We start from the raw sequence: 25,148 nt of genomic DNA, 5'->3' as shown, positions 1-25,148 counted from the left end.
TTGGTTCCATTATTCATTGGTTCCATCAGTCTATTGATTACATCAGTCTAGTGACTCCATCAGTCATTGGCTCCTACAGTCATTGGCTCCAACTGTCTTTTGTCTCACCAACTCCAAATATATTTGGCTAGAATTCTACGATTCTAAGAGACTATGAGGCCACAAGGCTACGAGTCTAAAATGATCTAGCTGGTTACGAGTTATACATGGCTTGCGAGGCTACAGAGCTACGAAGCTTCTAGTACACAAGTTAACGTGACTGCGAGGATAGAGGACTACAAGTCTGCATGAGTACTTGACTACGAAGCTACTCGTCTACAAGGCTCCAGTTGTCGCATCTGTCTTCGAAGGAATTTTCTCTTTTGCTCCAACTGCTCCATCAGCATTATGTTATAAGATTACAAGGCTGCTTGCTTACGTAGCTTTAAGTCTACGAGACTACGACCCATGAGGTTACGAGACTATGCGATAACAAGTTTTCAAGGTTACGTGATCGCGAGGCTATAGGACTACGAAGCTTCCAGAACGCATTGTTACGAGACTGCATGACTAATTGACCGCGTGGTTTCGAATCTTCATGTCTCTTACTGACTACAATAGCACTATTCAGCGGTGAGAGTTAATTTATCTTATGCAAAGGTACTTGCTGCAAGTAGTTCCGCTTTTCAACATCAGATGACATCACGTGCTGCTTGCAGGTAAATAATAATTATTTCTTTTATGCAGGATGCGGGATGCTCACTATCGATCGCATAAGAAGGTTAGCTACGATAGTCTCCAAGGAGAAGGAAGTTCGTCCTTCCTGCTAGTGCTTCTCAGATTTCTCACGGTCCGCCATCTTGGATTGCGACGTCACGGCGGTCATCTTGGATGAGTGTGACCTTGAACTTTGACCAAAACCACAGGAATGATCGCAAGCACACGGATTAACCATCAAAATATTAACAAAAATAATCGGGAGCACACGGAGAAAACCACCATAATATTGACAAAAATAATCAGAAGCACACGGAGAAAAACGACACAAGTTTTCTTTGATATCATACAAATAAAAATAAATTAATAAAAAATTAAAAATAAAATAAAAAAATACATAAAATTCTGGCTTGTACTAGAACTCTATCTTTGTTCAACAATGAGAAGTTCACAAGCTAGCAGAATATATTTGAGTATTTTTTATTTTATTTTTAATTTTTTATTAATTTATTTTTATTTTTAAATATTTTTTTCCCTGAAATTTCAGGGAAAAAAATATTTAAAAATAAAAATAAATTAATAAAAAATTAAAAATAAAATAAAAAATACTCAAATATATTCTGCTAGCTTGTGAACTTCTCATTGTTGAACAAAGATAGAGTTCTAGTACAAGCCAGAATTTTATGTATTTTTTTATTTTATTTTTAATTTTTTATTAATTTATTTTTATTTTTATGATATCAAAGAAAACTTGTGTCGTTTTTCTCCGTGTGCTTCTGATTATTTTTGTCAATATTATGGTGGTTTTCTCCGTGTGCTCCCGATTATTTTTGTTAATATGTTGATGGTTAATCCGTGTGCTTGCGATCATTCCTGTGGTTTTGGTCAAAGTTCAAGGTCACACTCATCCAAGATGACCGCCGTGACGTCGCAATCCAAGATGGCGGACCGTGAGAAATCTGAGAAGCACTAGCAGGAAGGACGAACTTCCTTCTCCTTGGAGACTATCGTAGCTAACCTTCTTATGCGATCGATAGTGAGCATCCCGCATCCTGCATAAAAGAAATAATTATTATTTACCTGCAAGCAGCACGTGATGTCATCTGATGTTGAAAAGCGGAACTACTTGCAGCAAGTACCTTTGCATAAGATAAATTAACTCTCACCACTGAATAGTGCTATTGTAGTCAGTAAGAGACATGAAGATTCGAAACCACGCGGTCAATTAGTCATGCAGTCTCGTAACAATGCGTTCTGGAAGCTTCGTAGTCCTATAGCCTCGTGATCACGTAACCTTGAAAACTTGTTATCGCATAGTCTCGTAACCTCATGGGTCGTAGTCTCGTAGACTTAAAGCTACGTAAGCAAGCAGCCTTGTATTCTTATAGCATAATGCTGATGGAGCAGTTGGAGCAAAAGAGAAAATTCCTTCGAAGACAGATGCGACAACTGGAGCCTTGTAGACGAGTAGCTTCGTAGTCAAGTACTCATGCAGACTTGTAGTCCTCTATCCTCGCAGTCACGTTAACTTGTGTACTAGAAGCTTCGTAGCTCTGTAGCCTCGCAAGCCATGTATAACTCGTAACCAGCTAGATCATTTTAGACTCGTAGCCTTGTGGCCTCATAGTCTCTTAGAATCGTAGAATTCTAGCCAAATATATTTGGAGTTGGTGAGACAAAAGACAGTTGGAGCCAATGACTGTAGGAGCCAATGACTGATGGAGTCACTAGACTGATGTAATCAATAGACTGGTGGAACCAATGAATAATGGAACCAATAAATAATGGAGCCAATGAATATTAGAGCCAATGAATATTGGAGCCAATGACAAATGTGCGGCCTTTTTGATGATGGTGCTGCCTTTTAGTTGTCGGTGCTTCCAAATGTGCTGCCTTTTCGTTGTCGGTGCTTCCAAATGTGCTGCCTTTTCGTTGTCGGTGCTTCCAAATGTGCTGGCTTTTCGTTGTCGGTGCTTCCAAATGTGCTGCCTTTTCGTTGTCGGTGCTTCCAAATGTGCTGCCTTTTCGTTGTCGGTGCTTCCAAATGTGCTGCCTTTTCGTTGTCGGTGCTTCCAAATGTGCTGCCTTTTCGTTGTCGGTGCTTCCAAATGTGCTGCCTTTTCGTTGTCGCTGCTTCCAAATGTGCTGCCTTTTCGTTGTCGGTGCTTCCAAATGTGCTGCCTTTTCGTTGTCGGTGCTTCCAAATGTGCTGCCTTTTCGTTGACGGTGCTTCCAAATGTGCTGCCTTTTCGTTGACGGTGCTTTCAAATGTGGTGCCTTTTCGTTGTCGGTGATTCCAAATGTGCTGCCTTTTCGTTTTCGGTGCTTCCAAATGTGCTGCCTTTTCGTTGTCGGTGCTTCCAAATGTGCTGCCTTTTCGTTGTCGGTGCTTCCAAATGTGCTGCCTTTTCGTTGTCGGTGCTTACAAATGTGCTGCCTTTTCGTTGTCGGTGCTTCCAAATGTGCCGCCTTTTCGTTGTCGGTGCTTCCAAATGTGCTGCCTTTTAGTTGTCGGTGCTTCCAAATGTGCTGCCTTTTCGTTGTCGGTGCTTCCAAATTTGCTGCCTTTTCGTTGTCGGTGCTTCCAAATGTGATGCCTTTTCGTTGATGGTGCTTCCAATTGTGCTGCCTTTTCGTTGATGGTGCTTCCAAATGTGCTGCCTTTTCGTTGATGGTGCTTCCAAATGTGCTGCCTTTTTCGTTGATGGTGCTGCCTTTTTGATGATGGTGCTTCCAAATGTGCTTCCTTTTTGATGATGCTGCTTCTATTTTTAATGTTGTTTTGACTCTCGTATTTTAGTAAATTGTTCTTGATTTGACTAGCGTATTATTCCAACCGGTGCATGTATATAAACGAGTCCTAGTCAGCAGGACGCTCTGTTTGTTACTGTCGTCGACGGTTTACGGATCGCCTAGTTTGTTTCATCTGGTGCATAAGTCGTGTAATTGCCTGTTCTTGAGACTTCGATGGCATCTTTACCGACTTTAACGACGAACTCGATAGAGGTTGTACCATCGACTGCGGTAACCATGACGTCAGCGCCGACGATGTTGGAGCAGATCCCGTTGGCAACGTCGATGACAACACTGGAGGAGACTTCGATATGTGCTGATCCACCATCAGCTGAAGTTTCATCAGCATTGAATACTTCAATTAATGAAGAGCGTACTTCGCATCAGTGCAAATACTGTGGCGCATCATTTACTATCACCTCAAATGCTCGCAGACATGAAAGAAGCGGTTGTTCTAATAATGTTCAAAGAATACAATTTCAATGCAATAAGTGCCATAAACTAATTTCACGTCTCGATAGCTTACATCGTCACTATAAAAAATGCTCCAAGAGGTATAATGAACATGGTTATTGTTTTGACTCATGTGATGTAACGGCTAATGAGAATATAAGTATAATTGAGATCCTGGTGATATGAACTTCAGTCCGTCTCTGGCTGCGGTGATGAACGGATCGGATAGACATTTAAAGTCATGTAAAACGCTTAGTCCGTACAATAAGAAGACTGTTTGAATCGAGAAATCCACAATACTTTAGTAATTTGTCTGTTTTTTTTTTTTTACTTGTAGTTGTGTTGAGTTTATGTAATAAAAAGGATTTTAAAAGAACTGGTGGTATTTTTTATTTTTTCAAACCTGTCACTTTTGTGGTAATTTTTTTTGATTAAAGTTGATTTTTATCACCCAGGGATCGAACCTAGTATCGATTCTATAGGTAGATTAATGATTGATTTTTTTTATAAATTTATGGATCAATAAATACAAATATTCAAGATGACGGTCGTACTTGCTTAAAGGATGATGGTTGATTTGGAAACTATGCTTCTTTTAGGACTTTGATCATTATTTATTAAAATTATTATTTTGTATATAAAATTAAATGTTATGTATCGTCTAGGGATCAAACCAAAGACGGGAATCCAGCGAATCAATATGTAAATTAATGAGTTAATTTTTAAATGAATTTTGAAATTTTTCCCGCATTTCTAGCATAAAAATTACGGATTTCCAAGATGGCACCCAAATTTCAAGATGGCGACCATAACGATAATTGCAACATTAATAGGTTCCAATATTGTGGTCGTAACGTAAAGTGTAAGAATGAAATGTTACTCAACTAAGATGGCGGGTGTAACGAAATATGCAACATTTATATAATCCAAGATGGCGACCGTAACGATAACTGCAACAGTGGTTAAGATTTTTATTATTTAATTCGATTAAATAATTTTTTAATGATTTTTAAAATTTTTCCAGATTTTCTAACATAAAAATTGCGGATTTTCAAGATGGCGGGCGTAACGGAAACTGCAACGGTGACGTCATAATCCATGATGACGTAATAGGCTTATCTGAGGCTGTAGACATGGATGCTTAAGCCTACATATGGACATTTCTAACTGCTGGAATTTTTGAGGACTAAAACGGGAAATTTTCCCTCGGATCGAGAATTTTTCCCTCGAAAACGGGAATTTTTTTTCTTAAAACGGGAATTTTTGAGTCATTTTGAGTCAATTTTGATGAATTTTGAGGAATTTTGAGTCCAAGATGGCCGCCGTGACGTCACAATCAAAGATGGCGGACACCGACACCTCACACCACAGCCTGACGCCTGGCGCAGGTCCGTCATTTACATACTACTGTAGTCCATTGCAAGAATCATTCTAGGAACTATATCCAAATACTGCGTTTCAGGGTTTTATTTTTTTTAACACTTAAAAGAGGTGAGCTAAGTCAGGCCTAGTAAAGAGCGAATACGCTAAATATATGTGTTCTCGGCGATAAGACGATAACGTGGGACTTCCGACCGCCCAGCCGGAAGTGGCTCACCGCGAGCGAGTCCCTCGCCGCCGGTCACGTGGTCGCGTGGTCACGTCGCGACTTCGGGCCGCCCTGACTGCGCGCCGCCTGGTGCGCGCGACCACACAGCATGCAGGTGAGTCCACTGCGACGCGCGCGGCTTCGACCAGTCACAGACTACAACCATGGGCGCCACAACCACCATTTTTGGAGGGGATTTTTTTTTAGGGGGGGGGGGAGGGGGGATTATTATTATTATTTTCTAAATCTTTCAAACTCAAAATATATTTTATAAAAAATTTTATCGAAGAATGGCATAAAGATGAAGATTTACTTTCAAAAGATTCAGCTAACAACAAAAAAGGTTCAAAGCCTTGGTAATATGTCCAATATTTAAAAGAGCAGGGCCCACAATAATTTACTGTAAAGAAATAAACAATTTAAGTTAGCATGTAATGTGACATCATTATTTGATATAAATAAATGTCACACTTGTAAACTAGGGAATTAATACTGTTTGGGTGTTCGAATAAATTATTTTTAAAACACTTTTCTACAAGTTTAGCACGATGTTCTATAAATACTGCAAAGTGCACGCATCTTCTCGGATTTAACAGCGTGAGATGAACATCCCGCCCATTTCGCTCTCATTTTATTCGTCGCGATGGGTCGAACACAAATCAACGCTACACCTAGAGTGGTCTTATTGAATCTTTTGATATGATTTTATTCCCCAGGCGTCTTTCTACTGACATAAATTTACATCTCATTAAGACTAAAAATATTGTTATAGTTTGACAGTGAAACATTTTAATTTTTACGCAACAACCACTAACATGGTTTTTTAAAATATTTTTCACTCTTGCAGTTTGCTAAAGTTATGCGCCTTTAGTTAGGTATGCCTTCTTTCTGTCCCAATAAACATTTTGGCACACACAGGGTAATATAATATTTAATAGATATTTTCCTAATGAAATAAATTAATCCCTCAATAAAGAGTGAATTAAATTTTCTGTAAAATGCTACTGACAAATTAGTTTTGCGTGTAAATGTCTCTAAAGCACTTGCGTTTTTTTTTGTTACCAAAACGAGACGTTAAATTAGACCTTCTGTGGTATTATTTTCTTTGTAGTAAACGGACATAATAAAAAGAAGTGGATATTTATTCAGTAAAATTACTCAATTTCTTACCAAAAAATAACTGTTATAAATTGGCTTCGTGCTGGCCACTCGCTTTCAGTTCGGAACCCTCTATGTGTAACCTTCCTCTTGCATTGTGGCCCCAACTTAAGTAGCTGTAAAAGTTTTCGGGAGACGAAAACTTTTAAAATAATAATTTCATTAAAAAGTCGTAGACCATTAATTTAGAAGTCTCTAACTACCGACAGTAAAATAGAATTATCCGCGATTTTTAACTATCAGTTATTTTGAATTATAAGTGAGTTTAAACTATCAGTGATTTTGAATTATCTGCGGCATCGCTCTCTCGATTACCACAGATAGTAGGATTTCACTAAGCTCAGTGAATTAATTAATTAATTGGTTACGACCTAATGTCTCGTAGACATGGAGGGCATTAGTGACAATGGGGATTGCAGTCATGTGGCTGGAGCAGTAACAAAATGCATTAGCGGAGAAAGCAGGAGCACCCCGGGAAACTCCAGCGACTCACTGCAACATCCACCAAGTTTCGCACTTGCAAAAACTTTGGGGTCAATTCTTCTATGCATATCTTACTAATATACAAAGCTCAATCTCGTCTTTCATACTCGACCGATTTCGATGAAATCTTAAACAGGTAGGTATATCATATACTGGATTAAAACATCCTATACTATTATGTATAAACGTGAAATTTTGAAAGTATGGATGCTTGTTACTCAACCACTTCTTTACTATTGAACTGGAATTTCGGAACAGAGGAAGCCGATAAATTTGACTAAAACACACGGTAAATTTTATCCCATAAAAAAGCACAGTGCCTTAGGGAATATCAATTCAAATCTATTTACAAAGATAATGCACAGCAAGACAAGCTGTAGTAGCGATATCAATAGGGATATTAGAGATTAGCATACTCCCTAAGTTTAAATTTTAATAAACTTTTCGATTGCTTTATTGTTTAGATTTTATAATAAACTATATTGATACCTTATAAAATATTTTATTTTCCTGGAAACCTTCTCCCTGGGTCCAGAACTGGGTGTTTGTGATCTCCCTTTTACCTTTATCACGCGGAAGGCAATGGTAAACCATCGCAGTATCATCCTGCCTTGGCGTTGACAAACACAGGGACGTCACGGCTTCATCACCGTGGCGTTGTCTGTGCTCACGACAACCAGTAACGGGTAAGACGACTCATCATTATCATTATAATTTTCATCACCACCACTATCATCATCATTTATTGACATGTCTCTGATGATTTCGCATTACTCACTCATTTCATACTATATCATAACCTACTTTCTCCAAGGAAACATTAGGCCTATTTAGCCTCAACACACTCTACTATGGTCTGTTTGGTGCTTCCAATAATTCCCAAGGAAAAATATAAATTACTAACTGCAGTACCCGGGCTGAATACACGCACACGCACACACATATGCTCGCTTACTGCTGCTTGCCCCCTTATACTCTTGGCGCGCCGTGAGAGACAGTAAGCGGTAGTACCTCACGCTTTTTTTCTCTCTCTCCATCTCTCTCCATCTCTCTCTCCCCATCTCTCTCCCCATCTCTCTCCCCATCTCTCTCCCCATCTCTCTCCCCATCTCTCTCCATCTCTCTCCCCATCTCTCTCCCCATCTCTCTCCCCATCTCTCTCCATCTCTCTCTCCATCTCTCTCCATCTCTCCACCCATCTCTCTCTCCATCTCTCCATCTCTCCATCTCTCTCTCTCTCTCCCGGTAAGCACAGTCCCCCCACTGTTCTGCTTTCTCTTAGAGCGCGCTCATCATTGGTTAACTATTTTAATTAATTACTAATTACCTATGGGTCAGATCAAAAATCGGCAAAGACTTCCTGTCTCAGAAATTTATTCTCTATCTGATCCAAAAAAAGTGTGGTCTTTCACGGACATCCTATATATATATGTATATGTATATGTATATATATATATATAAACATCTATGTTCTGAAGTCAACATATTATTCGCACATAACCCGAACTCTTAAATGACAATAATAACCTCCACTAGTTTACATTGAGTAATATCTTAAGTACATAACTAATTATTAATACCTAAATATTAATTTTCAATCGTAAATCCACCTTCAGTCGAAAATACGTAAACCAGATTGGACATCGCTCAGCTGTGTAATCGCCGGCGGCTACCTTAGTCACACAGGGCTTCATAAATACATCCCTTGTTGGAAAACTGTTCCGCAATCGCCTTCGTTTAATTTCTCCCCGTGATATTTCGGAGCGCACCCAGCGCAGCGCGGGTTCGAGTTACGGACCGAAAATGCAGATATTTGTTTGAATTCAGCACACAGTAATATCACTCATCCTCGTGCACTTTTACCCCAGTCAATAGAGGCAGCGGGTCAGCGGCTCGATGACCGGACCAACAGGCCCGAAACTGCTGCGATGACTATACTGTACTATACAATTTGCGGCACACCCTGTTGAGGTGTTGTCTGATAAGAAGATAGCCTGATCACTGAACCGAGCATTGTATGTCCGTGCCGGGCCAGTGGGACTAATGTTATGGCTGGTCTTCAGTCTCTCATTGGTTTATTCCAACTAAATGCTTTATCTTCCCCCGCCCTCGTGGCAATATTCACTGACTGAGTAACTTTTATTAGAACATCGATAACAAACTACTTAGAAGTTACAGATGTGGAACTACTTATTCAAAGTAAAATAATATTCTTGCCGCATTGCACATTATTAAAATATATATATATTATGTTTTTGTTCGGTATACTGGACTTGTAAAATATTTTTTTAGGCATATTGTTTTAGAAGAGTAGAAAATGTCGGTTGACCCTGTGGACCTAGGTCTCTTGATACATGAAGCAAAGGTCTTGGGTCCCTGTGCCGGAGTTGAGTTCTCCCTTCACCACCATGCTGCGGAAGGCACCTCGCTTAGTCAGTCCTGGTCATTTGCTGCTGATCGTACCCAACGAAACATTGTCAAAGAATTATTTTTTAAAACTACTTTTGAATCTGAAAAAACAAGTAGGGTAAGTTGAGGCAATTGCTCATAAAGCGTAACAAAAAGTGCAACGTTCAGGAGTGGGGCTCTTGATGATGGAAAGGAGACGGGGGACCATATAATAAACTACATACTCAGACAACTGTAACTCTCTTAGAAGGATTTTTCGTTACCATAGCCTCCAGTATGAACCTCAATTGTGTGTATTTCTGTGTTTAGTTTTATAGTTCAAATTAATTATTGGATATTTTATCGTTCAAGTGAATTATAGAAGTATGACGGTACACGGACGGCATCCCCGATGTAACGATTGCCACCCGAGTGGCTATCGACCAGGATTATTTTCTGTCACTAATCGTAATTATAAGTGATAGGAAAATGACAGTTCAACACCAGGCGTGGGATACGGGATTGAATGTGCTAATTAGCAAAAGCAGTGGGCAAGTGGTGGGTGAATCGGTGGTTTGTCCGCAGATAATACTTTCCAGCACTCAATGAACGTTACTCTTGTCGTGACGGTCTTCACCATCAAGCGCCCTGCTCCCCGACCGCCATATTGGATTATAAATATATCTTGCTATATCATTCCACTTATATCATAACCATATAGGGGCGAGGAGGAGAGTAATAGTAAGTGGATAATTAGCCTGCTCCCTCATTCCACCTACATCATAGGCTTCTAGGGTGATGTCGAGTAGGGTCTCAAAAGGGTTGGGGTGAGGAGTAGGTTGAATCATAGTTCTGTCTGCTGGAGCCGCCAATTTACGCCACCTACTTGAGTACACCAGCATCGGCCTCCACCACCTTCATCTTGGAGAGACGTTTGCCATCGATACACACCGAGGGCCGCCATCTTGACCGAACATGCAAACTCAACAGGGTGTAGCAACAACACCCTCACTCCACAAAATATAACATATTTGGCTTCACTTCTCAGTCCACAATTTAACCCAAGCTTGAAATCGAGCAATCGATGATATCAGTGGATTAATACAGGGGATTGGTATATATTTTACATGTTACAAAAACAATCCATCCTATTACATTGTTCATAACACCAAATCAGGATGTGTTAAACAACAAAGCCGGAAAATGAAAACAATTATAACAAGGAACACATATGGGGAGGGAAATATGTAAAACAATAAACTAAGGAGATGTATACATATATATCACTGAAACATACTTACCATAATTAATAACAATAAAAAACTGATATTACAACAAATAGTATAAAATCTCACGACACAGTTCATACACAGCAAGCAAATTACTCAGCATAGCCAAGTTTAGAGTATGCCCCGGGTCATGGTGTTGCAGTCTCGGTGCTGGAAAAATCCTGAGGGAGGGTCTGCAGGCTGTGCCTGGGAGCGAGGCACTCAGACAGCTGTGTGGGATACATCCACATGAGGATGCTAGTTCTGGAGACTGTGAGACCTTAGGCCCCGGATCATGGTGTTGCAGTCTAGGTGCTGGCCAGTCCTGAGAGTAGTATAGGATAGCCGGAACTGGCACTGGCGCTGGCGCGTGGTGCCGGTGCCGGTGTCCGCCATATTGGATTGTGACGTCACGGCGGCCATCTTGGATGGTTGTGACCTTGACCTTTGACCTTGACCTTGAATTTGATCCTCAAAATGTGTCAAAATCCGCCAAAATTGGGCAAAATTTGCCCAAAATTCCTCAAAATTTCCATTTCTGTGAAAAACAATTCCGCCAAAAAATCTCAAAAAATTCCACAATTCAAAAATTCCCGTTTTCGAGAGAAAAATTCCCGTTTCGAGGGAAAATTTCCCGTTTTTAGTCCTTAAAAATCCCAGCGGCTAGAAATGTCCATATGTAGGCTTAAGCATCCATGTCTACAGCCTACGATAAGCCTCTGACGTCATCATGGATTATGACGTCACCGTTGCAATTTTCGTTACGGCCGCCATCTTTAACTTTTTTATTTATTATCCGATTTTAATAAAAAAAATTAAAATTAATAAAAAATTTACTTAATAAAATTTTAATAAAATACTTATAAAAAACAAACATTTACGACACGGAGTTCGAAGTCCTCGGTTCGAACCCGACGAGTGCAAAAAAAATTAAAAATGGCGACCGATCCTTCCCCCGTGGTGGGTGCTAGCAGACTGACTCCCACCACTTTTTTTCAAAGCATATATATCGACACCTAGTATGACGTCATGTCCGCCATCTTGTCTTCGATGCTGGAAGCCATCATCAATGTATCGTCGGCTAGAGTGCGCCGATAACATGTTAGTTTAATTCGTATCCGCTAGAGTGCAGTAATCATTTATTACTGTGACACCCGCCATCTTGTCATTTGGCCGCCATCTTGAAAATCCGTAATTATTTAGCTAGAAATTCGGGAAAAGTTCCAAAATTCATTAAATAAATCACTCATTAATTTACATATTGATTCGATCGATTCCTGTCCTCGGTTCGATACCCGATCGATGCAAATAATCTTAATTTTTATGTAAAAATACCTAAAAAATGACAGGTTCGAAAATAAAAACACTGCAAGTTCTTTTACAAAACATAATATTTATTACATAATTTCTATTTTACTACAGGATCACCTGCGAAGGTTAGCAATCTTACAAACATTTAGGTCCGCATAGGCGTGAAATGACTAATTCTTAGCTCCAATCGGTTTATACAAGACAGAGTCCAGCCAGATCCTTTACAGACATAGTCCTCCTCTTCTTGACAGAGTTTCTGGATACCTTGTTTAACAGTTTGCTCGATATCGTTAGAACTGTAAATTACTGCAGCCGATGTCTTGAATGCACACTTCTTCACTTTGTCATCGAACGGATAAGGCTTTCCATATATACAGTCCAACCACAAGTTATATTTCAAAGGTCCGTTTGTTGCTACGTCATCAGTAAGCTGATTGATTATGTCCTGTCTGATATCATCAAGAAAATTACAAATGTCCTTTGACTCACTTAACGTACTTGGATAATAGTAGCATTTCAATGTTCCACGAAATGCAGACTGCGCCAAGTAGAAGCCATTATCGTTCACTTGTAATGCTCCGATCACAGTCTTATGTTTATTTTCATGTTCAGATGCCACAGCAATCGGTTGCTGCACATCAGTTTTTTTACTTGTACGCTCACGAGTCACCAATCTAAACTCAGGAGTCGTAATTGCTGCAGGTAGTTCAGCAGTAGGCGCACGGACTTCACCTTTACAGTTTATCGAATGTTGGCGCAAATTATCAATTCGAGTAAACCATTTATGACACTCGTCACAGCGAAACTTCATGCGAGAAGGACTCTTCGTACATTTACTCCTCTCATGTCTCCGTACATCATGTGCAAATGCAAACGTCATGTCGCAGTAGCCACAAGGATGCCTAGTTGAAGACAAACCCGAACCAGATGTCGCTGTTACTGCAACTGAATCATTTCCAGGCATACTCTTATGCACATCAATTCATCGTTGTTGTATAGAAACCTTTACTTTCTGCCGCACTGCAGGTCCTTTACATGTCTCCAAGTGATGCTTCAAATTAGCATTTCTTGTAAATTGCTTGCGACACTTAATACAACCAAACATTTTACGATAAGGGTTCTTGGCACATTCTCTCTTCTCGTGACGACGAGCATTGCTGATGTTTGAGAAAATCTTGTCACAGTAACGACATCGATGTTCGTTAGTTGACGATTCGCCATCCATTGAAGTCTCCATCGAGGGCGAAACAGCGTTCGTCGAGGTTTCCTGTACAGTCAGCACTACCGGTATTAAAGTCTCTTCTGCTGGTGGTATCACATCTGTTGAAATCCCCTCCAATGTTGACGTCATCGTTACCAACGGGATCTGCTCCTTCTCCGTCGTAGCTGTCGATAAGGTTCCCGTAGTCGATGGTACAACCTCCGAGTTCAACGTTAAAGACGGTAAAGATGCCATCGAGTTCGCAAGAACAGGTAATTACGCGATTTATGCACCAGATTAAACAATCTAGATGATCCTTACACCGCCGTCGTCAGAAACAAACTGAGCGTCCTGCTGTCTAGGACTCGCTTATATACATGCACCGGATGGAATAATACGCTAGTCAAATCAAGAACAATTTATTATAATACTAGAGTCAAAACAACATTAAAAAAATAGAAGCACCATCAAAAAAATAAAGGAAGCACACTTGGAAGCACCGACAACGAAAAGGCAGCACATTTGGAAGCACCGACAACGAAAAAGGCAGCACCATCATCGAAAAGACCGCACATTTGTCATTGGCTCCAATATTCATTGGCTCCAATATTCATTGGTTCCATCAGTCTATTGATTCTATCAGTCTAGTGACTCCAACAGTCATTGACACCAACGGCCTTTTTTTCTTCATCAGCTCCAATGATATTTGGCTAGAATGCTACGAGTCTAAGAGACCATGAGGCTACAATTCTACGAGTGTACAAGACTCCTCCAACTACCTTCAAGTGTATAAAGCTCCAAATGCTCCAACAGCTCCAACACGCAATGTACGCGCAATACATATAATTTACACACAATAAATGTAATGATTACACAGTACACACACACAGGAAACGGAACGTACACACAGTACACACAGGAAACGGAACGTACACACAGTACACACAGGAAACGGAACGTACACACAGTACACACAGGAAACGGAACGTACACACAGTACACACAGGAAACGGAACGTACACACAGTACACACAGGGAACGGAACGTACACACAGTACACACAGGAAACGGAACGTACACACAGTACACACAGGGAACGGAACGTACACACAGTACACACAGGAAACGGAATGTACACACAGTACACACAGGAAACGGAACGTACACACAGTACACACAGGAAACGGAACGTACACACAGTACACACAGGAAACGGAACGTACACACAGTACACACAGGAAACGGAACGTACACACAGTACACACAGGGAACGGAACGTACACACAGTACACACAGGAAACGGAACGTACACACAGTACACACAGGGAACGGAACGTACACACAGTACACACAGGAAACGGAATGTACACACAGTACACACAGGAAACGGAACGTACACACAGTACACACAGGAAACGGAACGAACACGTAATATTCACGCAATTGACACACAGTACACGCAGAGTACACGCAATTTACGCAAAGTACACCCAATGTACGCAATGTACGCAATATATATATGTAATGTACACACAATGACTACGCTTCGTTCGCGCAGGACAAACATTTAATGAAAACGAAGCACGTTTGGACGGAAATTCTATAAAACGAAAGCACATTTAACGAAAAGGAGGCGCATTCTCTCGTTCATTCAACTTGGTAGGATACGATCTTCAATGATAAGTTAGGATATAATCTCTCCATCAGTCTATGAATCCAACAGTTTATATTTCCATTAGCCATCGACTCCAACAGTCATTGACTCCAACAGTCATTGTCTCCAACGTCCTTTTGGTTCATCAGCTCCAATGATATTTGGTTAGAATGCTACGACTCTAAGAGACTATGAGACTAAAATTCTACGAGTGTACAAGACTCCTCCAACTACCTTCAAGCGTACAAAGCTCCAACTACTTCAGCAGCATTATGTTATAATAGTACAAGGCTACTTGACTACGAAGCTACAAGTCTACATGGCTCCAATTGCGGCATCTGTCTTCGTCTGAATTTTCTCTTTGACTCCAACTCCGCCCGCCAGCATCTCTTCGATCTGCACCTCGATTATGTTATAATAGTACAAGGCTACTTGACTACGAAGCTACAAGTCTACATGGCTCCAATTACGGCATCTGTCTTCGGCTGAATTTTCTCTTTGGCTCCAACTGCTACAGCAGCATTATGTTATAATAGTACAAGGCTACTTGACTACGAAGCTACACATCTACAAGGCTCCAATTATCACATCTGTCTTCGTCAGCATTTTCTCTTTTGCTCCCACTGCTCCAACAGCATTATGTTATATGATTCCATGGATACTTTGTTACGTAGCTACAGGTCTACGAGGTTCCAATGCATCATGTTTACGAAGCTTCCAGAACACAGGGTTACGAGACTGCGAGGCTACAGGACTACGAAGCTTCCAGGACACGAGGCTACATGGCTACGAGACTACATGACTCTAACTGATTACAATAGCACCACTCAGTGGTGAGAGTTAGGTTATCTCATGCAAAAGTACTTTATGCATGTAGTTCTGCTTTTCAACAACAGATGTCGCCACATGTTGCTTGCAGGTAAATAATATTTAGTTCTTTTATGCGGGATGCGGGATGCTCACTAACGATCGCAAAAGAAGGATGGCTTCGCTAGACTCCAAGGAAAAGGAAGTTCGTCTTGCATGTTGGTGCTCCACAGATGTCTCATGGCGTAATATTAATTTGACTGAGTAATGATATTTGTCAATTCCACCTGATAAAAATATTGCAAGTTTTGATTTAGTAGCAGAAATTATCGAATTAAATGTAACTCCAATTAAAATGACATGTCTCAATAGTCAAAAAAAAATCCATGCAGAGAGTGGTTCCTCAGAATAGTCAGAAACACTTGAAGAAACCACAGGAATGATTGCAAGAACACGGGAAAAACCATCAAATTATTGACATTAATAATCAGGAGCACACGGAGAAAACCATCATAATATTGGCAAGAATAATCAGGAGCACACGGAGAAAACCATCATAATATTGACCAGATTAATCAGAAGTACTCGGAGAAAACCACCACATGTTTTCCTTGATATCATAAAATTACAGGAAAAAAATATTTAAAAACAAAAATAAATTAATAAAAAAATTAAAAAATAAAAAATTGCATAAATTTCTGGCTTGTACAAGAACTCTATCTTTGCTCAACAATGATAAGTTTACAAGCTAGCAGAAACTGTTTATGCAATTTTTTTATTTTTTTATTTTTTTATTAATTTATTTTTGTTTTTAAATATTTTTTTCCTGTAATTTTATGATATCAAGGAAAACATGTGGTGGTTTTCTCCGAGTACTTCTGATTAATCTGGTCAATATTATGATGGTTTTCTCCGTGTGCTCCTGATTATTCTTGCCAATATTATGATGGTTTTCTCCGTGTGCTCCTGATTATTAATGTCAATAATTTGATGGTTTTTCCCGTGTTCTTGCAATCATTCCTGTGGTTTCTTCAAGTGTTTCTGACTATTCTGAGGAACCACTCTCTGCATGGATTTTTTTTTGACTATTGAGACATGTCATTTTAATTGGAGTTACATTTAATTCGATAATTTCTGCTACTAAATCAAAACTTGCAATATTTTTATCAGGTGGAATTGACAAATATCATTACTCAGTCAAATTAATATTACGCCATGAGACATCTGTGGAGCACCAACATGCAAGACGAACTTCCTTTTCCTTGGAGTCTAGCGAAGCCATCCTTCTTTTGCGATCGTTAGTGAGCATCCCGCATCCCGCATAAAAGAACTAAATATTATTTACCTGCAAGCAACATGTGGCGACATCTGTTGTTGAAAAGCAGAACTACATGCATAAAGTACTTTTGCATGAGATAACCTAACTCTCACCACTGAGTGGTGCTATTGTAATCAGTTAGAGTCATGTAGTCTCGTAGCCATGTAGCCTCGTGTCCTGGAAGCTTCGTAGTCCTGTAGCCTCGCAGTCTCGTAACCCTGTGTTCTGGAAGCTTCGTAAACATGATGCATTGGAACCTCGTAGACCTGTAGCTACGTAACAAAGTATCCATGGAATCATATAACATAATGCTGTTGGAGCAGTGGGAGCAAAAGAGAAAATGCTGACGAAGACAGATGTGATAATTGGAGCCTTGTAGATGTGTAGCTTCGTAGTCAAGTAGCCTTGTACTATTATAACATAATGCTGCTGTAGCAGTTGGAGCCAAAGAGAAAATTCAGCCGAAGACAGATGCCGTAATTGGAGCCATGTAGACTTGTAGCTTCGTAGTCAAGTAGCCTTGTACTATTATAACATAATCGAGGTGCAGATCGAAGAGATGCTGGCGGGCGGAGTTGGAGTCAAAGAGAAAATTCAGACGAAGACAGATGCCGCAATTGGAGCCATGTAGACTTGTAGCTTCGTAGTCAAGTAGCCTTGTACTATTATAACATAATGCTGCTGAAGTAGTTGGAGCTTTGTACGCTTGAAGGTAGTTGGAGGAGTCTTGTACACTCGTAGAATTTTAGTCTCATAGTCTCTTAGAGTCGTAGCATTCTAACCAAATATCATTGGAGCTGATGAACCAAAAGGACGTTGGAGACAATGACTGTTGGAGTCAATGACTGTTGGAGTCGATGGCTAATGGAAATATAAACTGTTGGATTCATAGACTGATGGAGAGATTATATCCTAACTTATCATTGAAGATCGTATCCTACCAAGTTGAATGAACGAGAGAATGCGCCTCCTTTTCGTTAAATGTGCTTTCGTTTTATAGAATTTCCGTCCAAACGTGCTTCGTTTTCATTAAATGTTTGTCCTGCGCGAACGAAGCGTAGTCATTGTGTGTACATTACATATATATATTGCGTACATTGCGTACATTGGGTGTACTTTGCGTAAATTGCGTGTACTCTGCGTGTACTGTGTGTCAATTGCGTGAATATTACGTGTTCGTTCCGTTTCCTGTGTGTACTGTGTGTACATTCCGTTTCCTGTGTGTACTGTGTGTACATTCCGTTTCCTGTGTGTACTGTGTGTACGTTCCGTTCCCTGTGTGTACTGTGTGTACGTTCCGTTTCCTGTGTGTACTGTGTGTACGTTCCGTTCCCTGTGTGTACTGTGTGTACGTTCCGTTTCCTGTGTGTACTGTGTGTACGTTCCGTTTCCTGTGTGTACTGTGTGTACGTTCCGTTTCCTGTGTGTACTGTGTGTACGTTCCGTTTCCTGTGTGTACTGTGTGTACATTCCGTTTCCTGTGTGTACTGTGTGTACGTTCCGTTCCCTGTGTGTACTGTGTGTACGTTCCGTTTCCTGTGTGTACTGTGTGTACGTTCCGTTCCCTGTGTGTACTGTGTGTACGTTCCGTTTCCTGTGTGTACTGTGTGTACGTTCCGTTTCCTGTGTGTACTGTGTGTACGTTCCGTTTCCTGTGTGTACTGTGTGTACGTTCCGTTTCCTGTGTGTACTGTGTGTACGTTCCGTTTCCTGTGTGTGTGTACTGTGTAATCATTACATTTATTGTGTGTAAATTATATGTATTGCGCGTACATTGCGTGTTGGAGCTGTTGGAGCATTTGGAGCTTTATACACTTGAAGGTAGTTGGAGGAGTCTTGTACACTCGTAGAATTGTAGCCTCATGGTCTCTTAGACTCGTAGCATTCTAGCCAAATATCATTGGAGCTGATGAAGAAAAAAAGGCCGTTGGTGTCAATGACTGTTGGAGTCACTAGACTGATAGAATCAATAGACTGATGGAACCAATGAATATTGGAGCCAATGAATATTGGAGCCAATGACAAATGTGCGGTCTTTTCGATGATGGTGCTGCCTTTTTCGTTGTCGGTGCTTCCAAATGTGCTGCCTTTTCGTTGTCGGTGCTTCCAAGTGTGCTTCCTTTATTTTTTTGATGGTGCTTCTATTTTTTTAATGTTGTTTTGACTCTAGTATTATAATAAATTGTTCTTGATTTGACTAGCGTATTATTCCATCCGGTGCATGTATATAAGCGAGTCCTAGACAGCAGGACGCTCAGTTTGTTTCTGACGACGGCGGTGTAAGGATCATCTAGATTGTTTAATCTGGTGCATAAATCGCGTAATTACCTGTTCTTGCGAACTCGATGGCATCTTTACCGTCTTTAACGTTGAACTCGGAGGTTGTACCATCGACTACGGGAACCTTATCGACAGCTACGACGGAGAAGGAGCAGATCCCGTTGGTAACGATGACGTCAACATTGGAGGGGATTTCAACAGATGTGATACCACCAGCAGAAGAGACTTTAATGCCGGTAGTGCTGACTTTACAGGAAACCTCGACGAACGCTGTTTCGCCCTCGATGGAGACTTCAATGGATGGCGAATCGTCAACTAACGAACATCGATGTCGTTACTGTGACAAGATTTTCTCAAACATCAGCAATGCTCGTCGTCACGAGAAGAGAGAATGTGCCAAGAACCCTTATCGTAAAATGTTTGGTTGTATTAAGTGTCGCAAGCAATTTACAAGAAATGCTAATTTGAAGCATCACTTGGAGACATGTAAAGGACCTGCAGTGCGGCAGAAAGTAAAGGTTTCTATACAACAACGATGCATTGATGTGCATAAGAGTATGCCTGGAAATGATTCAGTTGCAGTAACAGCGACATCTGGTTCGGGTTTGTCTTCAACTAGGCATCCTTGTGGCTACTGCGACATGACGTTTGCATTTGCACATGATGTACGGAGACATGAGAGGAGTAAATGTACGAAGAGTCCTTCTCGCATGAAGTTTCGCTGTGACGAGTGTCATAAATGGTTTACTCGAATTGATAATTTGCGCCAACATTCGATAAACTGTAAAGGTGAAGTCCGTGCGCCTACTGCTGAACTACCTGCAGCAATTACGACTCCTGAGTTTAGATTGGTGACTCGTGAGCGTACAAGTAAAAAAACTGATGTGCAGCAACCGATTGCTGTGGCATCTGAACATGAAAATAAACATAAGACTGTGATCGGAGCATTACAAGTGAACGATAATGGCTTCTACTTGGCGCAGTCTGCATTTCGTGGAACATTGAAAGACTACTATTATCCAAGTACGTTAAGTGAGTCAAAGGACATTTGTAATTTTCTTGATGATATCAGACAGGACATAATCAATCAGCTTACTGATGACGTAGCAACAAACGGACCTTTGAAATATAACTTGTGGTTGGACTGTATATATGGAAAGCCTTATCCGTTCGATGACAAAGTGAAGAAGTGTGCATTCAAGACATCGGCTGCAGTAATTTACAGTTCTAACGATATCGAGCAAACTGTTAAACAAGGTATCCAGAAACTCTGTCAAGAAGAGGAGGACTATGTCTGTAAAGGATCTGGCTGGACTCTGTCTTGTATAAACCGATTGGAGCTAAGAATTAGTCATTTCACGCCTATGCGGACCTAAATGTTTGTAAGATTGCTAACCTTCGCAGGTGATCCTGTAGTAAAATAGAAATTATGTAATAAATATTATGTTTTGTAAAAGAACTTGCAGTGTTTTTATTTTCGAACCTGTCATTTTTTAGGTATTTTTACATAAAAATTAAGATTATTTGCATCGATCGGGTATCGAACCGAGGACAGGAATCGATCGAATCAATATGTAAATTAATGAGTGATTTATTTAATGAATTTTGGAAACTTTCCCGAATTTCTAGCTAAATAATTACGGATTTTCAAGATGGCGGCCAAATGACAAGATGGCGGGTGTCACAGTAATAAATGATTACTGCACTCTAGCGGATACGAATTAAACTAACATGTTATCGGCGCACTCTAGCCGACGATACATTGATGATGGCTTCCAGCATCGAAGACAAGATGGCGGACATGACGTCATACTAGGTGTCGATATATATGCTTTGAAAAAAAGTGGTGGGAGTCAGTCTGCTAGCACCCACCACGGGGGAAGGATCGGTCGCCATTTTTAATTTTTTTTTGCACTCGTCGGGTTCGAACCGAGGACTTCGAACTCCGTGTCGTAAATGTTTGTTTTTTATAAGTATTTTATTAAAATTTTATTAAGTAAATTTTTTATTAATTTTTAAAAAAAATTCATTAAATTCGTATAATAAATAAAAAAGTTAAAGATGGCGGCCGTAACGGAAATTGAAACGGTGACGTCATAATCCATGATGACGTCAGAGGCTTATCGTATGCTGTAGACATGGATGCTTAAGCCTACATATGGACATTTCTAGCCGCTGGGATTTTTAAGGACTAAAAATGGGAAATTTTCCCTCGAAACGGGAATTTTTCTCTCGAAAACGGGAATTTTTGAATTGTGGAATTTTTTGAGATTTTTTGGCGGAATGTTTTTCCACAGAAATGGGAATTTTGAGGAATTTTGGGCAAATTTTGCCCAATTTTGGCGGATTTTGACACATTTTGAGGATCAAATTCAAGGTCAAGGTCAAAGGTCAAGGTCACATCCATCCAAGATGGCCGCCGTGACGTCACAATCCAATATGGCGGACACCGGCACCGGCACCACGCGCCAGCGCCAGTGCCAGTTCCGGCTATCCTATACTACTCCTGAGGGAGGGTCTGCAGGCTGTCCTGGACCCTGGGAGCGAGGCACTCAGGCAGCTGTGTGGGATACATCCACATGAGGATGCTAGTTCTGGAGACTGTGAGACCTTAGGCCCCGGATCATGGTGTTGCAGTCTCGGTGCTGGCCAGTCCTGAGGGAGGGTCTGCAGGCTGTCCTGGACCCTGGGAGCGAGGCACTCAGGCAGCTGTGTGGGATATCTCCATTCGAGACACGTGCCTTTAGGACAGTCGGGTTCGTGGGCCTCGCCGAGTTGGCAAGGGCACTGCTGGCAGCGGGTCTCGCAGTGGATGCGGCCGATGACGATGGGAATACCATGTTGCATGGAGCAGCAGCAGGAGGCCAGCTGCGGCTCGCAGAGTTGCTGCTGGACCAAGGTGCCGACACGGAGAAGAGCAACCGCAAAGGCAACACCCCCATCATAGTTGCCGCCAAGAAAAATGCTGTGGAGATGGTGAAGCTCTTAGCTGCACATGGAGCGCAAATCAACAGACCGGGGCAGTATGGGCTGTCTTGCATGCAATGGGCGGCGAGTAAGGGCTGTGTACAGGTGGTGCACCACCTGAGGGAAGTTACTACTCTGGAAGAGCACGAGTCCCTCCTGCATGGCGCTGCTTGCGGCGGCCATCTGGAGATGGTGCAGTACCTGATACGGGCCGGCGAGGATGCCAGTGCCAGGGACAATGACAACGATACGCCAATGCACTGGGCAGCGTGGAATGGCCACGTGGATGTGGTACATGCCTTGGTGGAGGCCGGGGCAACCATCGAGGCCAGAGACAACTGCCGCATGACACCGCTGCACCGGGCGGCGGGCGATGGTCGCCTGGAGGTGGTGCAGTACCTGGTGCGGAACGGGGCCAGCTGCATGGCCAGAGACTCTTGTGGCAAGACCCCCCTGCACTTGGCAGCATGCACTGGCCAGATGGATGTGGTCTGCTGCCTCGTGGAGAGCAGGGCAGATACACGAGCCAAAGATATCAACAAGATGTCGTCTTTCGATCTTGCTAGATACAAACATGATGATGTAACAGAGTATCTTTCATATTTCCCCCACTAGCATCACCACTGGTGGAATAATAAAGGCGAGGCATTATGTTTGTTTAGATTCTTTAACTGATGTAAGTTGCAACTAAATTACTCTGATACAAGAATAAGAAGGATAATGGTGTTTCATTTTGCATATCTTGTAAGCCATATAGCATAGAACCAATATATACATGTTTGAAATACTTACTTGACAGTTCTGGTAAATTATATATTTAATTTGTATTATCGAATAAATCGAGGGACTAGGATGTATGATTGGCATATCGTTGCAGTATAGTTCATTATTTGCGTGATATCATCAATGATTTATTAAAAAAAAATGCCTTCATTCAGTTAAACAAAACTAACACAATTAAATTATTAAAAAAATAATTTAATTTAATGGAGGTTATTTTAAATTCGTGGAATGAGCAAGAGCTGGAATACCAAATATATACATTGTATTGGAAAAAAAGAAGAAATTATGATTGTTGTAAAATTACTGCATATTTTATTTATCATAATGTGCCAAGTATGTTTCAATATACATAAACATCATATGTAACTTTAGGCGCGTTATGTAAAAACGATGAAAGGGAATATATACGATGCGCGCGCACCATGCAACGAAATTTTCACAGTAAAATGGCTGCCCCACGTGTATTAACATAAACTCATATATAGTACCTTTCATAAAATCAAGGGACATACCAAACTTTTTGGTATGTCAAATGAAACTTTATGATAGTGAAACTACCCTGGAATCTAGGGCGTATATGTGCCCCCCTCCCCCCGGCCCCAGGGGCTAAAGCCACACCACCACCCACCGAAATAATAATAAAAAAAATTGAAGTAATAAGTACACCCGCTCCTCAAATTAACGCTGTTCGATTAACATGGTTTTGAAATAACGACACCAATCATTACGGCATGATTTGAAATAGCGTGGTCATAGATTTGAAGTAGCGCTTTTTTCTTTTGTGTGAATTTTTATTTCCGTGCGCGCAAAATGGCAAAGTCATTTGTGTAGCATTAAATACAATGAAACTAATTAATAATGTGACGAATCAACGAACTATTTTTTTCCCTTTTCTTAATAGCTATTAATTTTCTTTATTGCGCATTTATTTTCGATCCTTAGACATTAAAATAAAGCGATGAAGAAATTCTTGAAAGTTTGCTAGTGTACAAAGAAATATGGACTTTGTTTTGTAAACTTTACATAAAAAGGCAAACTTCTTTTTGACGTGACAACGTCTAATAAATCGAAGAACGCCTGCTGCTAGCACGAAAATGTGTCCCGTAACGCACATTGTCCCACTACAGATGTCCCACTACGCATGCGTGGCATCTCTCTTCCACGCGATTGGAACAACTATCGATTTGATTTTTCAATCATGTTTTCGTCGTTTGAATTATTAATTTTATTTAATTTAACGATCGTCCACCGATTTTCAGCACAATCGGTAGCCTACGGTTATTTAAAAGTAACGTTGACTATTCAAATACGTTTTTAACGAACAATGGTGTTTAACAGTTACACATAATAATTCAAATTACACCCGGGGTCTTTTGCGCTATGTTTTAAAAAATATTGTAACACATTATAAATAAGTTTGGTGTATTTGGGATGCGTATTTGTTATAAAATCGTATTATAAAAACGAAATAATATTATTCACGTATGGTGCTGCCATCTACAGTGACGGACGTGAACCGAACGTATAGTGCTTTCTATTTACTGTTGCGGGAACCAGGCACTACATATTTTTTTTTGTTTATCGCGAGGGGCGAGGTCGTTGGGCGTTATTATTAATGAATTATAAATAAAAATTCGTGCCCGGGGCCACAATTGCATATCATTTTGAGCACTGAAAGACATAAATACATAAAATATTCTCAACGAATTTTAATCTGTGGTTGTCATTGCTTACTAGTATAATTTCAAGTATTTATTCTTTTATTATTAAAAAAGTAGCATCTGTCGGCGAGTGCAGTAATAATAGGTTATGTTAGATATTTGATAAAAGATTATTTATATGAAAACTTGTTCATAATTTTATTTAAACGAAAAGTTAATGCGGTTTTCATTGCTTATTACAACAACAATTTCGGTAATAAAGGTTTGACGCCGATCGCCAATGCTCCTCTGTCGCATAGACCGCTATGCCTCATCAACGTCTCGCAAAAGCGTGTGCAC

General features: G+C 40.6%; 1 protein-coding gene across 1 annotated transcript; it reads left to right on the top strand.

The window, feature by feature from the left end:
• Nucleotides 1–5,585: 5,585 nt before the first annotated feature.
• LOC134538382 (poly [ADP-ribose] polymerase tankyrase-2-like) lies at nt 5,586–23,144 on the top strand. Its single transcript, XM_063379665.1, has 2 exons — nt 5,586–5,645; nt 22,036–23,144. Exons 1-2 carry the CDS (start codon nt 5,640–5,642, stop codon nt 22,978–22,980), a joined length of 951 nt encoding a protein of 316 aa, XP_063235735.1. The 5' UTR covers nt 5,586–5,639; the 3' UTR covers nt 22,981–23,144.
• The last annotated feature ends 2,004 nt before the right edge of the window (nt 23,145–25,148 follow it).

Source organism: Bacillus rossius, chromosome 1 (genome assembly GCF_032445375.1).
Source record: "Bacillus rossius redtenbacheri isolate Brsri chromosome 1, Brsri_v3, whole genome shotgun sequence".
NCBI classification, from domain to species: Eukaryota; Metazoa; Arthropoda; class Insecta; order Phasmatodea; family Bacillidae; genus Bacillus; species Bacillus rossius.
The sequence above is the reverse complement of the archived record's forward strand: the minus strand, read 5'-3'. Positions and strand labels throughout refer to the sequence as shown.